The sequence below is a fragment of the Brachyistius frenatus genome, unplaced genomic scaffold (genome assembly GCF_029030835.1).
Source record: "Brachyistius frenatus isolate BFR_SWC_R1_liver_20210118 unplaced genomic scaffold, ASM2903083v1 Contig_22, whole genome shotgun sequence".
Taxonomy (NCBI): domain Eukaryota; kingdom Metazoa; phylum Chordata; class Actinopteri; family Embiotocidae; genus Brachyistius; species Brachyistius frenatus.
This window is the reverse complement of record NW_027210621.1, coordinates 3245079-3259813: the sequence shown is the minus strand read 5'-3', so window position 1 is coordinate 3259813 and position 14735 is coordinate 3245079. Positions and strand designations below refer to the sequence as shown.

The following is a 14735-nucleotide window of genomic DNA, read 5'->3' as shown; positions in this document are numbered from 1 at the left end:
TCCTGGTCTCTGATGATTATTTAAATCAAATACTGATAGATTTTATTTTTCCTCATCATAATCATTTATATTCCTCGTTATAATTATCTAAATCAAATAATCTAACTGTTGGTGGCCTTTCTTAGAGTCAAAAGTTTCCAGCCAGACAGAGGTTACTAATGTCTGAGAGGAATCAGACATTCACCTCATGATCTGACTTCTCCCCTTTGATCGATACATCACACGCACATAGACGGACAGTCATGGACAGACTGAAACTGCTCTTTTATTTCTCTCTGAGTCGACAATAGTCATTATTAGTTAGAATCTCACTTTTACAAACTATTGACCTTTAATCTCTGTCTGCACATGCAGGGGGCACTCATTGGAAAATGTCAGGAAGCACATTAACCATTTTATTCCAAACAACTGAACTTATCATCACTTAAAACTCAGTCTCTAATCTAGCAGCCTGGCCCATGCCACCCACTCTTCTCTACATTCCTGATACCAGACAATGCAGAGAGGACTTTTCCAGTGACCAATCAGCTCTCCTGCGGATCCACATCAAACGTGGCTCCATGGGTCAAACTCACCCACTCACTCCTGGGTGTGGCGAGCATGATGGGACTCCTACAGTGTGTGTGTGTGTGTGTGTGTGTGTGTGTGTGTGTGTGTGTGTGTGTGTGTGTGTGTGTGTGTGTGTGTGTGTGTGTGTGTGTGTGTGTGTGTGTGTGTGTGTGTGTGTGTGTGTGTGGGGTAGAACAGTGGTCACAGAGCCATAACAATAACAGACACACTGGAAAGAGCCCACAGGCCTAATAATGATGTCATGCTGTCTGTTTTGTGTGTATGTACAACTGGAATTCACCGTAGTCAAACACAGTGTGGTGGATGAGTCTGGAAAATGTTGAATAATGGGAAATGATTAGTGAGGATGAGCTACGATATCATAATAATTTAATATTTGGAAAATTTGATTCCTGTTTAGCACAAATATGCATTAAAAGATCATCACTGTGTTGACAGTCGCAGGTATTCTTTTTTGCAGACAGTTTTCAGGCATTGCTTTTGAATTTGAATGACAATTGACAAACAGTCTGTTTCAAGAAAAATGTTTCCTGGATTAAAAAAAATTGCAGAACAAGTCGTGTCACCTCAGATTTTAGCCAACTCTGGGTTTTATTCAGAGAAATTGGGTAACTCAGGAAAGCTGCTTTTGGAACTGACCCAAATATGTGGAAATGTGTGTGTTTGTCTGGAGGTTATTTTGTGTTAGGTGTGTCAGGAGGTATACACAGATTAATGTGTGTTCTTAAGGTGTGCCTCTAATCGTTATCAAGGTTGTGACAACAAAGGATGCCCGCAAGAAACTGAAACATTTCATTATATTGATCATTTCGAAAGAAGAAATTGTAAGAAGAAATAATAAACACTTTGAATGTGAGATTATTGCTGCTGTTCAGTGATTACATTTCTAACTGATGAACTGTGCTGACACTTTTCTTCTCACTTCTATGACATGCCAGAGCTGCACAGGTTCAGTTTCCCTCTTAGTAAAAAGTACATTGTGGGGATTAAGTCCGTCTCTTTCAAGTCAGTGGGAAATCACAGTGTCTCTCTTCTAGTTCAGCTGACAAACATTTGTAAATGTAACTGTTTCTTTAAGGCACTTTGGTGAAAAACTTTTCTAAGAGTTAAAAACAGAGAGTATACCTTTCACCAGGTGCTGTCAGTGTTAAATCCCCTCCAGATGTGAATGTACACGCTCTTAAGATCAAGAAGTGTGCTGTTCACTCATGCACGCACACACAGAAACACACTAAAGGCCCTCACAGCTACTAGTAAGACCTCTCATTAATTTTACTGTCATCTACATCAAAAGAAAGTGAAGGCCTCTGGTTAGAGTTAACAGGGACAGCTTTTAAGAGGGACATCATTAGACTGTGTCCAACTATGACTGGCTCTTCTCACAAAAGGTGACTAGACATTTCGACAAATCTTCAAGATGGGACTTCCTGCGGTCTGTGGTACCCTCCAGTGGTCACAGTGTGCCTCTACAAAGGGTGCACTTCTTTATTGAGGTTTTTACACAGTGCCTTCTCATGCAGAGAGAGAATATGATTTGTTTCAGGGCCGGTTGGCCTTTGACTGTCTATCAAAAATAATACTAATCTCAAAAATAAACACTATCACCAAAACTTCTGTAACTTTTGCTGTAGTATTAAACCAGCCTTTTTTATGGACTGATGAAGCTAATACTTTGTTTAATGTAGTCTGCATTGTGTTTCTTGTGTTGTATTAATGTATACATTTGACACATTGATGTAGTGTGCCTGAGATGAGTAGTGGGGGCCCTGTCTGTGCACCTGCGGCCATTTTTTTTAATACACACTACCTAACTGTACTGTCTATTCTGCCGATATTTCTTACTGCTACTTTTACAAAAAACACTGACTTTGTAATGTTTTATGAAGGATTACAATATTTCCCAATTATCGATAGAGATAGAAGTGTTTTTCTGAAAACAATTCATTACCAAATCAATTTGCTGATTACACCAATTAATTGTAAAACAATAAAGCAACAGAGGCAACATTTCATATGATGGCCTTCAAAGATTAAATGGTCTCCAAAGTTACGTGATCATGAAGTTCCAATACTTTAATATGATTATTAAGGTTGAGGTTCTGCAGTAGCAAGAATCTGGAGATAATAGAATGAAAAAACAACGATGCATATGTGACATTTTATTGGCAGTGTTGCAGACATCATTTGCACAAACTCACGCATCCAATATTAGAGAAACACAATAATAAAATAAATATGAGGTTTTTTAAAACAGTAATTTCAAGTTTTTTTGGAGATGTTTGTTGAGAAAGTACACACATCAGTAAACCTATTGATTTATAGTGCCGGTGCATTACTGCTGACGTTACAGTATGAAGACCTTACCCAATATAAAAATTTGAAGGTAACAATCTTATGAACACCTCATAGAAAGAAAGGCCTACTTAATTCAATACTATTAACCCCAGAATCACATCTTGTCTTGTTTTGTCGAAGCAGATTAGCACAGAACATGGCAGCAGCAAATAAACAACAACAGAAAAATCGTTGTCTTCAGTTGCAGTGTGAAAACTCAAATAACATTACAGGCTAAAATTAGATACCTCTTTATACACTGTGTATTTTAAACCCAACAGGCTCCAGGAAGGCGGCCTCTACACTCTATTTCAGGACCTTTTACCCCCTGTTGGGGGTAAGTTAGGGGCATGTTTGTGGTAATAGTCTGGTGGGGTGGGATTGGGACTCGCATTCATCCCTGTGGGGACATAATACATGCTCTCCAGGTAGCTGTGGTCCAGTGGTGGATGGTTCTGGGGCTCTGACTTGGACCCCTGACTAGAGGGGTTCCTGTAGCCGATGCCAGGCCCACTTGGTTGCATTACTGCCACAGCAGAGGCCTCTGGATAGCGGGGTGGCTGAGGTTGAGCCTGGGGGTGGGCAGGGGGAGGAGGAGCCGCATAGGGCATGTACTGTGGAGCCTGGGCGTACATGTTGGGGTTGTGGAGAGGTGGGTAGGGGGCCGCTGAAGGAGGATACAGGCCTGAATGTGACATTGCTTGCTGCGGGATGAGCACTTCCACATACTGGCCGGTCTCTGGGTCAAACAACATTTTCCTCAGAGGCTGCACAGGCACCTCGATATAGAAATACTTCCCTGTTTCAGGATCCATTAGCACTCTGCGAGGGGTCTGTCCATAGCTGCTCTCTGAGTACAAGCTGGAGCCATCACCCCCATATTCAGAGCCATAGGAAGGCCCCATGCTCTGAGGGCCACACAGATACTGGGGATCCAGAGGAGGAAGGCCAGGAGAGTGACTGTGGCCAGGATCGCTGTAAGGGGCCCCAGCCATGCCTGGTGGCTGCTGGTGGGGGGACCTGTGGACAGGGGGTCGTCGAGGGTCGATATGCTGGGATGGCAGCAGTGGGCGGTCGGCAGAGCAGGCCTGCATGAGAGAGGGGTGGGGAGGGCAGGGAGCAGACTGGTGGAGAGGCTGATACATGGTCAGTGGCTGGCTTGGACCAAGAGGACTTGATTTGAGAGTGCCGGGCTGGTAGCTCATTGGCTGCGGTTCAGGTCTGCACTGGTGGGGACGGAGAGGAGGCTGAGCCACTGGGTAAGGTAGCGCCTGGCCCGGAGAGTGTGGAGGGGCAGGCGGGGTGAGGTTGTGGGGGCTGCGGTGATGGTGAGGAGGGGTGACACCGGGGTGAGAGGGGCAGACAGCTGTGCAAGAGCAGGGAGGAGGGCGGGAGGAGGGCTGATAGTGATTTGACCTCAGGGGCGTCAGATCCGGGAGCAAGAGTGGACTGAAGCTCTCTCTTTCATCGTAGCTGGGAGGGTCATCTGAGGCGTAAAAACGCAGGTCATCTATCCTCGGGTGGCGCTCGCTGGACAGTGACCTGCGGCACGGCTGGTGTGTGTATCTTGGCACCTGTGTTGTGGGAACAGCAGCGGGTTGTTTTGTATTGTTTGACGTTACCGGCTTGGCTTGATCATGAGGGTATGCCGCCCTGGGATACTGCGGTTGTCTGTCTGGATCTGTCACAGCTGGCTGGCTTTGCTGGCTGGCTCCAGCTGAGGCAGGTCCAGGGATTTGGTTTGGTTTTGGGTCAGAAACCGGACTTGGAGCTGACGTTACCCTTGAGCTGGTGTCTGATGTTGGAACTGCTGCTAAGGTTGTAGGTTTTTGTGCATATCTGGAGGTCTGAGGAGAGACAGCTGGTTGCTGTCCTCTGTCATTGGATGCCTCTGCGTCTGCTGATGCTGCTGATTGGTTTGAGAGGCTGGAGATGGTGGTTGAAGTTGTTTTGTTCGGTGGAGGTTTGAGGCTGGACACTGCAGACACAGCCAGTTTTCTTGAATAGTTCGATGTTGACGTTGACTCGTTGGAAATCTTCCTGTAGATCGTCGGTGAGCTCACTACAATTGTTTGAGACCTCTCCTCACTTTGAGGTTTTACAGTCGAGGTTGTTGCTGATGGTCTCTGAGCTTCATTTGGCGTCGTTCCTAAATCCGCAGGTTTAAATTTGCAGCTTGGTTTTGGAGGCACCGCCGGCTTTTGAGAACTTTTAGCAATAGATTTAACTTCAATGGTCTGAGGCCTGTTGTTTCCTGTCGAGTTGGTAGGCATGTCTTGTTTCTGTGGTTCTTTAGACAGTGACTTAACCTCAATCGGCTGTGGTTTGAATCTTCTGATTGCAGGGGACCTTGGGGGGAAAGTTGGATCTACTCTTTTTACTGCTTCAAAATCTCCCAGGTCTTTCTGTTTGGTGAGAGGTGCTGCTTGCTCCTGTGTATTCCTTAGCTGAGAATAACTTTTTTGTTTTGCTGTGTCTTTACCTGGAGGCTTGATGCTGACTCCCTCGTCTTCTCTGGTCTTTGTGAGGGCGTCTGTGTTGTCAGACACTGTAGAGGGCGCAGAAGTGGTGGATGAGGAGGAGAACGTCCTCTCTCTATGAGACTCAAGCCAACCTCCATCTGAGGGGGTGACGGTCTGAAGGGGGATCTCCAGACAATTCACATGCTTACGGGGAGTTCCTTTACCTGCAGCTGTATCCTGGTTGTCGCCCACTACTGCTCCGATGTCAGCTTGGTAGCCTTTCTCCTTTAATAACATGGAAACTGAGTGACCAACGCTGCCAGGGTTACTGCCAGGGATCGTGGGCCCCGGCGAAAGGGAAGCAGCTGCAGCTTGGATGGGGCTGAGAACCTCCTCCTGGGCTGGAGATGCAGACGTCTTGGTCTTGCTTGATCCTTCCCTTATTAACACTACAGCCGTGGACACCTCTCTTTCCTTACTGGGCTGTTTAGGGAGGCTTCCCAGCATCGGAGGCTTTCTGTCTGTCCTGACCACCACAGGCTTCTCCACCTTCTCTGTCACTTTATGGATTTCTGTCGCTGCCTCTTGTGTTTCTGCTGTAGAGTTTACATCTTGTTCACATCGCTTGGCACTTGCTGTGTCTGCTGTTGTGTCATTTGGTGCATTGGAGGACTGTGATTCCCTGCTTGCCTCGGTTACAGGGTTTGAAGAAGCCCGGGGTTTGTCACTTGCGTTCTCTGAGTCGTTCTTATTGGATGACGTTTTATTTCTGTCTTCTTTCCAGCAAACAGCCTTGTACTCTATTTGCATCGGCTGTGGACCAGACAGAGACTTCCCCTTGCTCTGAGGAGGGGGAGTTACGGTTAGCATCTTTGAATCTTTTTCCTCCTCTTTCTGCTCCACCTTGAACTCCTCCTCCCTTTCCTCCATCTTCTCCTGCCTCGGTTCCTCTTGCCTTATGTCGCTCTCCTCTCTTGCTGTGACTTCTTCCCTCCTTTCCTCATTAAAAATGTCCATCCTTTCTTCATTCCCATTTGATGACATTACTGAACCAGCTGCCCTAAAGGACAGATTATATGTATTTTTCACAAGCCGCCGCACATCTCTAACTTTGTGAATGGGAGCCTTTACTTTGTTATTCTCACTTATTTCCTCCTCTGTTTTCTCCTCTACACTGGTCTCTATTCTGTCCTCCCTTTCTCTGAGAGACATATCTGGAGACGAAGCCTCGGGTTTGTTCTCCGCCTCAGGGGTGAGACAGACATTTAGGGAGGCTTTCTTCTTCTCCACGGCTTTAAGTGTAATCTCCTGTGTTTTGGACATGACGGTTCCTTTGGCACACGGTTGCAGTTGTTTGTGGTCCTCTGCGTTTTCACATTCCTGGTCTCTGTTTGGCATCCTGACCCGTGTGCTGCTGGCTCCAGTGGCTGAAGGAGCCCCCGTGTTCCCGGCAGTGGCATTCGCTGAGTCATCACCCTCCCTTTCGTATGTTTTTCTGTCATCTGCTCGTTGTACTCTGGTTGTGGAGTGTTTGCTATCAAATGGCACTTTCAGTTCTGATCTCAATTCGGATTTTAACGGGGTGGCGTTCCTGCTTTGAGAATCAGCCTCTTCGCTGTCAGCCTGGGAAAAGTTAACACTTCTGCTGCTGTTGGATGAACTCGGCCTGTTACTGGATCTCGCTCCAAAACTTTTGGGTGGTTTGGCTTCATCCTTTGTGCTTGGTTCCCCTCTTGAAGGAAGACCCTCAGATGAAGCACTATAATCTGACTGAAGACTGGAACTGAGAATGTGTGTGTCAGGTTTTGGGGACTCTTTAAGAGGTACCACTACTCGCTCTGTTGGTGGGCTGTTATCCTCAAAAGTGGGGCTCACCTCATTGCCTGCATCGGGTTGTTTATCAACACTTTGCATCTTCTTGGACAGCACACTTTTGATGAGGCAGGTGGCCATCTTGGTTTTTGTGCATGTTTCATCCATAGAAGCAGATTTCTGGAGTTTGGCTTTTCTTACATTTTGCTGTTTGGGCTCAGGGCTACGCTCAGATGGGTAGCACTCCTGCATTGCTGCTGGTGTACTGTGTTGTCTCACAAAAGTCCCCCTGGACTGCCTCTCATGAGAGGGGCTTTCCGCCGTCGATGGGAGCCCAGGACTGCTATTTTCACTGCTCTCATCCTGCTTCCCTTCAGCATTATTCTTCCTTTTCAGCTGGATCTGTCTCTTTGGCACTCCTCGCCTCACCTTCCTGAAGTCCTCTCTTTCTACAGCCACATCTACGCATTCAAAGCTGCCCAACTCATTGCGCCGAGATGGATCCAGGCCATCTGAGTAGTATGCAGATGGTTGCTGGAAGGAGAGTTCATCGTGGTCCAGCTTGGTTGCTGAACCCCTGAAGTCAGCATAGGCCGGCCAGGCAGCACTGACCCCAGCTGGGCTCTCCTGGGTGGAGGGTTGAGAGATGTTTGTCGATGAGCGGTGGCTGGAGTTGTACATGTCAAGGTAATCTACTTCAGGGCTTGACAGGCTGCGGAAAGCCACGTCTGTAAACCACTTCACCTCATTGTCTGCCTCATCAAGCTCACTTCCCATGCTGGAGCTGGAACTCCGACAGGGCCTGTTAGCGGCCACGCGTCCAGGGGCAGTGATCCTGTTCTGGGGTGCAGAAGGCTGAAGTCGTCTGCTGGCTCCACCGCCCCTGGTGTCTTGGTGAGAAGTAAGTCTAAGCAGACTCTGTTGTTGCTGTAGCTGTCTGGTGGGGAGTAAGCTCTCTGAATAGGAATGCACTGTTGGCAGTCCCTGACGGGTCTCTCTGCTTGTGGGAGCTGCACTGCGACTCACAGGTCCTTTTCTATTCCTGGTACTGAATGACAGCTCAACCTGTTCCCCTCTGTAACTGGCGTCTCCCTGCCACCCCTCCCCCCTTTCAGGAACCCGCTCCTCCCTCTTTCTCTCCCTTTTCATCTCCCTATCCCTTCGCCTCACCCTACCAACCTCTCTCTCCTGCTCTAGCTGCATTTCCCTCTCCATCTCCAGTTGCCTTGCTTGCCTGAACCAGTGGGCCTGGCTATTATTGTCAACAGGGGCAACATTGGGGCTTTCCCTATTTGTCTCTGCTTTCTTTAGATTACCACTCGGTGAGGATGCTACAACCTGAGAGGGGCTACGGTTCCTGTTCTGCCACTGTCTGTATGGTTTCTCAGGGGCTATGATGTGGACAGGTGTAAACCTGGTAAGTGGCGGAGAGGGAGTCCGCCTTCTGTTTACATGGTGGGACATGTCCTCTGTGAGCCTCTCTCTGTTTTCACGGCTAACTTTGGTTAACAGCTGTCTTCTCGAGTTCTCAGTCGTGGATTTTGACGAGCTGCTTTCAGAAGGTCGGGAATATGTGGTGAATTGAGGCTGGGGGTTCTCCGATCTCTGCGCAGGTGAGCTGGATGTAGCTCTGCGGACAGGTGAAATGTTTGGACTCTTCACCTTAGAGACGATAAGATTAGGGGAAGGAGACTTGATTTCAGTAGGAGGATAAGTGTCCTCTATCTGGAAAAAAGGGGGGCGACTGTCTTGTTTTTCCTCAGAGAAGGAAGCAGCTCTCAATTTATCCTGAGTCTTTACCTCTTTTGGTGTTTCTTCTCTCTCTGTGCCCTGTTGTTGCAGCGAACTGTTAGCCTTTATCTCAGGTAAAACAGGTGAAGTAGACACAGGTGAATGAACTACTGCCACTGGAGAACTGCCTTTGATTTCAGTAACAACAGATTTGCCTCTCCTGTCTAACTCAAATAAGGGTGACACACTTTCTTTTGCCGAATTTGTTGGGGACTGTGTTTCTATTATATCAACCTCAGCTGTATTTATAACGGGAGGAGCAAGTTGTGTGTACTGAGGGTTATACTCTGTGGCGACGGTTGCTGGTGATCGCTGATACCTCTGCTCAGGAAATGAGGCAACAGGTGATGGATCTCTTCTATGCTGAGGTGAAGGACTTTGATTCTCGCCAGGTGAACGTGTTTGATATCTCGGTTCAGGTGAGGGAGTGTGATGATTTGGCTGAGGTGAAGGGGTTTTGTTCCTGGCTTCAGACTGTGGGACAGAGCTTGTGAAGCCTGATATGTGAGGGGAGTCTCGCGGTGTACCAGTGGACTCTGCAACACTGCTCACTATACTGTCTCTGCTTGGGGTAAGGCTCCTTGTTTCAGAGGACACAAGTGTCCTATCTGGCTCTTGGGGGGAGAGACAAGAGAGTTCAGGAAATGGGGGAGAGCGCCTGTCTTCGGGCTGAACAACAGAGTAAGAAATCCCTGTGATATGAGGGGAGGAGGTGAGGCTTCTTGATAAGGGAGGGAAAAGGAGAGGAGAGCCTGATGCTGTCTCCACTTCAGAAGACCGCTCTTTCCTGCTGACCTCAGGTGAGGACGCTGTGATCCTGATTTCAGGTGAGGGGGCAGTATGTCTGTGCTCTAAGAGAGAGCAGTTGTCCCTTATTCCAGGTGATGGAGATAAACTATAACTTACTGCAGGTGAAGACACCTGGCTCCTAATTTCAGAAGATGCTAAATTGTGTCTTATTTCAGGAGAGGGAGTTCTTGTCCCAGTTCTGGTCGGAGAGGCAGCACTGAGCAGGCCAGGCGACCGACCTGTGTTTCTTAATTCAGGTGAAACAGAACTCTCCACAAACTCAGGAGATGCTGCTATTGAAATGACAGGTGAGGGGGGCGTGTGTCGTGGGGGAGGTGTAGAAACAGGACTGTCTGCTTCAACCGATAACTGTGTGCTTTGGCTCTCAGGAGTATTTGTGGCGTCTCTTCCTGGAGAAGAGGGAGCTGAAATCAGCTCGGAGGTGTGGGTGTGATCTGTGATGTCAGGTGTGGAGCCTGTCCTGAAAAGATCAGGTAGAGGGACCCTCCCTCTTAACTCAGGGAAAGGAGATGATGCTTGAGTGTCAGAGAAGGAGGACTTGAGCTCAGGGGAGACCGGTGTTTCTCTCGACTGAGATAATTCCTCTGTACCACTGGGTGAAGGTGAAGGAGATGAAAGGATGGTTTTAGATTCAAAAGGCGATTCTGTAAAATCCTGAGAAAAGTCTTCAGATGCGAGCTCAGGTGAGGGACTGCTGTTTGGATTTAAGTAGCTGGATTTTGGCTCAGACAAGTTTTGTGCTTCTCTGAACTCAGGTAAATATTGCGCGTGTGCTGATTCGGAGGAGGATGGTCTGATGCGGTTTCTAGGATCAGGAGAGGGACTTGGACTTAGAGATTGATGTGAGGAACTGTTAAGTCTGTCTTTAAATGAAGGAGTGATTCTCCTTGGTTCAGCTTCTGAATAATTTTGAATTGGATCTGATGATGATGGTGAATGTCTTTTTTCAACTGAGGAGGCGGACAAGGATGACAGTCTTCCCTCTGAACTGAGGGTACAGGGGCTGATGTGTCCAGGAGAGGGGGTCCTCTCACTGTTGCTGAGGACTTCAGATGATGGGCTGACTGTGCTAAGCTGAGGTACCGGTACCGGTGATTTACTTTTTGGTTCTAAATTTGGGTTACTGCCCACAGAGACTTCTGGATGTCCTGAGCTCAGCCCCCTGCTCTCTAGTAGCCTCCTCTCAGGAGACTCGCTCTGCAGCCTGGGGCTATAAATCCTCTCTCCTGAACCTTCAGAGCCCTCCTCTCCCTCACTGGATCCGTGTGCTGTGTGGTAAGAGCCCGAGGAATCGTTCTGATCATCCACTAGCGGTGAAGCAGCAGCAGCTGTCCCGTCCACCTCCCTCTGGGAAGGGACAAAGGCCCCTACAGCAGGGCTGCTCGAGAGGGACGCCGACTCACAGTCGTCTCCGAAAATGTCACACAGGCAGGTGGTCTCAGAGATGGCACTGCGCTGAGTGGGGACGTTGATAATGTCGAAGATTTCAACGTGGTTGGGGGTGCCGTCACGATGGCACAGGGACAAGGTGCGGGGCGCACTGCGCAGGAAGGAGTAGCTGTCCCCCTGGAGAGTCCAGCTGTCCATCGCTAGTCCACAAGCTCCAAATTCTCACTGTGGCCAGTCCAGTCTGCTCCTCTCGTCTGCTCTGGGCTCTGTTCCTGGACTAGAAACAAGATACGATCACCTGGAGGGTGTGTGGCTCATTCATTTATACCACCAGCAGCATCAGATGAATATCACAGAGGCAAAAGTATATCAATTCCAAATATGGAGCTTGAAATTGCTTTGCTTTTGTTTTGAGCTGGCTTACAGGAAATGTATTCTTTACACCTCAAATGTTTCAAGAATACATACAGCTACAACGCAGCTGTCACTATTCCTTCAAAAGCAGTAGCAAAATACTTAAAATTATAACTGGAAAATATACAAATGTTACTTGAATTTGACTTCAAATCTTTAGTTGCATGCCAATATCTGTACATGTGCTAAAAGGTTCATGAGGTTTCATTAAGGCATATATATATATATATATAATGCAACTTACTTGAGATTACAAACACACAAATTGATTCATCTTATGTATCAAGAGTGAAAATACTAAGATTAGCTCTGTCCAGTGTGTAACTTTTATCTAAAACTTTCCTCATGGTAGAGTGACTGACAGAGGCTGCTCCTCGTGCAAGTAGTGAAAGACAGTATGACTGACTGGTACTGTACCTTTGGCCACTGATGAAGCTTTACCAAGGACATTGAGTTCCTCTGTGTTGCAATATCTGCCCCTCATCCAACAAGCTGTCTCTTAAATCCACAATACACGCCACGTTGACGAGCCCTTTGTTCAATCCAGGACTGAGCAGGTCCGCAGGCTGCTGCTCAGTCTGCCAGTGTCACACTGACGAGGCAACTTCAGACTGTCAAAGGCACTGCCATGTATCAGACCTGAATAGAAAAAGCAAAGAGGGGTCTCTCACTCAGACACATCACATCCTCTAATACTCTCATCTCTATTTCTGCCCCTCCCTCCTGAGCTGGCAGCGGGGAAAACGCTTTGCTGCCTCTGACCAGGATCTTTTTTCTTCTGCAGACTGGGGTTTGTTTGGGCATTGGCTGTGCAGTGTGAGCTGGGCTGGGCTGGGGTGCGGTGCGAAAGGAGTGTGTGTGTGTGTGTGTGTGTGTGTGTGTGTGTGTGTGTGTGTGTGTGTGTGTGTGTGTGTGGAGGGAGGGGGGGGGGGGGGGTTATAGTTAGCAGCAGGTGCTGATCCAGCCAGGATGGATGAGTGGGCCTGGAATCTGACACTTGGAGCCAGCCCAGTCACAGGGCTCCTCTATATATAGACCCATACTATCAGGGCCAGATAGCAGTAGCTTTAGCTGTTTGCCTGGGAATGCTGGTGGGGAAAGAAAGGGGAAATACAGAGAACAAAGAATTCACACACATTGTCCACTTGGCCACAACATATGAGGTTAAACATACACGCAGGAGTAGATTAACCACACCCTTGCATGTACTGTATGTGTGTTTAAGCCCAGTGTGTGTGAGTGCTAAAGTGTAGCTGCAGAACAAACTTATTTTTATGGGAAGGCGCTCTCACACGTTTTAAGTCACGTTTTTCCCTTTCATGTCACATTCATGTTTGTCTGTCATATTACATCACGTTTGATAAAACCCGCCAAAACAAAAGCGATCATGTTGCTTTACTGTACTTATTACTGTTGCTACAATAGCAACTCAGCTACACTGAGGCTGTCCAGACGTGTTTGACGGTGGTGAGTTCGGATAAGCCCTCTGTCCCTAGCTTAATACCTCATGAGCTTACCATTCATTCTCAGTCATTAAGTCATTCGGGTCAAACCAGTGGAAAATCTCTGAGTACATAAGACTGTGATATTTTATCTGCAGTATCAAGGTGTTGAGAGAGTGCCCTCAACACTGCAAATTTAACAGGCTATTTCATGTATGACATTACGTATTGAGGCCCATTCTTCTGTCTGAAGTGTCATTCACTGTCACTGTTGACAATCAAAATGGAACCTGAGTCACTGACCTTTCTGGAGTTCTTCAATATGTCTCCACTCACAGAGCAATACTACAGCTATATATCTTTTTTTATACCACTGACTCTTTATACACTCATTAGTGTTTATAGACTCCAGATCTGATTTCAAAACTATCATGCGATCTAATGTGTATAATATGAGGCTGTAATGGCACGATAAACATAAACCTCTTAGTAGGTACCAAGGACAAGATGGATCATATGTTTGGTTTAGAGCTCATACAGCCATATACTTTTTGAATATGTTTGTATAAATACGTAAATAGAAACATGAGAAACATGTAAAAATGGCTCTGAGAACAACAATGTTTTAAAAGGTTGGACAGAAGAGCCTGTGTACATGTATAATGCATATGTGTGTGTTGCGTATGAGATAGCATGATCTAAAGGGTTCAGAAGTGCTGATAAATTTAAACCTCTGCGGTTATGGCGGCACAGCAGACTGGAGGACTCAGAGGGAAAGAATGATGAGCACCTCAGCAATGGAGAGCTGTAGTCCACATCACTGATAGATTAGTCACACCAGCCTGCTCAAGACCAAAGACCTCACCCAGCCTCAGCAATGCAACACACACACATGAGCTGTGCATAAACAATAAGCTGAAAAAGAGTTTGGTCGTCAAATGTTGTCTGCAACACAGCACTGTCTAAAGAATGAAGATAAAGTTACTTTTTAAAATGAATCATAGGCACTTTTCCTGCTGTGTTTCTATCTGAGGGAAATTATGCAACAAGGATCCAGTCTCATGATGGGTTATTTAAGTGCTAGTATATTCATGACAAACGGTAATAATATAAACAGAAGATCACATTTCAAATCTATATATTTTTTTTAACTGACCCAGTTGCTCTTTTAAGATGTGATTACCTTTGCGCAGACAATAGTTATACAAGCCACACTTCTAATATTAGCTTTATATCTTGCTGACAATTTTTTTTAGGTAGTTGTTTTTATTTGCAGTTTTCAATTTTATACCACGTTACATCACATTTACTCCGCTGCGTTTTACAGGGATATATTGCAGTCCTTTTACTTAACAGAACTGAAAACACAGGCTTAGTTTTCACTGGACAGGAAGGGTATGAAAAACTTGTATTCTGAAAAGTAACCAGTAATTACTGCAGACAAATGTAGTGAAGTAGTACAATATGTGCCACTGTAACAGTGGAAGCAGGCTATTTAGCATACAAATGGAAAATTGTCGAGTAAAGTAAAAGTATCCTACCTGACATTCATGCTTGAGTAAAAAAAAAATACTCGGGTATTCTGTGCTATCTAGTAAAGTTGTGACAACCGTGCACGAGAGAGAAATGTAATTTAGTCATGTTGAAAACCTGCAACAGTCTCCGACGTCGCCCGAAGACGACTTTTATTTTGAAATGTCCCGTTAACAGA

The 14735-nt window shown here is 46.6% G+C and overlaps 1 protein-coding gene across 1 annotated transcript; it reads right to left on the bottom strand.

Annotated features, from left to right (window-relative positions):
- Positions 1 to 2716: 2716 nt before the first annotated feature.
- On the bottom strand, positions 2717 to 12246 carry LOC138620036 (serine/arginine repetitive matrix protein 2). Its single transcript, XM_069696941.1, has 2 exons — positions 12000 to 12246; positions 2717 to 11445 (listed from the first exon to the last, which is right to left on the bottom strand). The coding sequence occupies exon 2, from the start codon at positions 11364 to 11366 to the stop codon at positions 3216 to 3218; it is 8151 nt and encodes a 2716-aa protein (XP_069553042.1). The 5' UTR covers positions 11367 to 11445; positions 12000 to 12246; the 3' UTR covers positions 2717 to 3215.
- Positions 12247 to 14735: the final 2489 nt, after the last annotated feature.

Bases quoted from the DNA above. Each gene is read 5' to 3' on its own strand.
- LOC138620036 (XM_069696941.1), bottom strand. From the start codon at position 11,366: ATGGACAGCTGGACTCTCCAGGGGGACAGCTACTCCTTCCTGCGCAGT.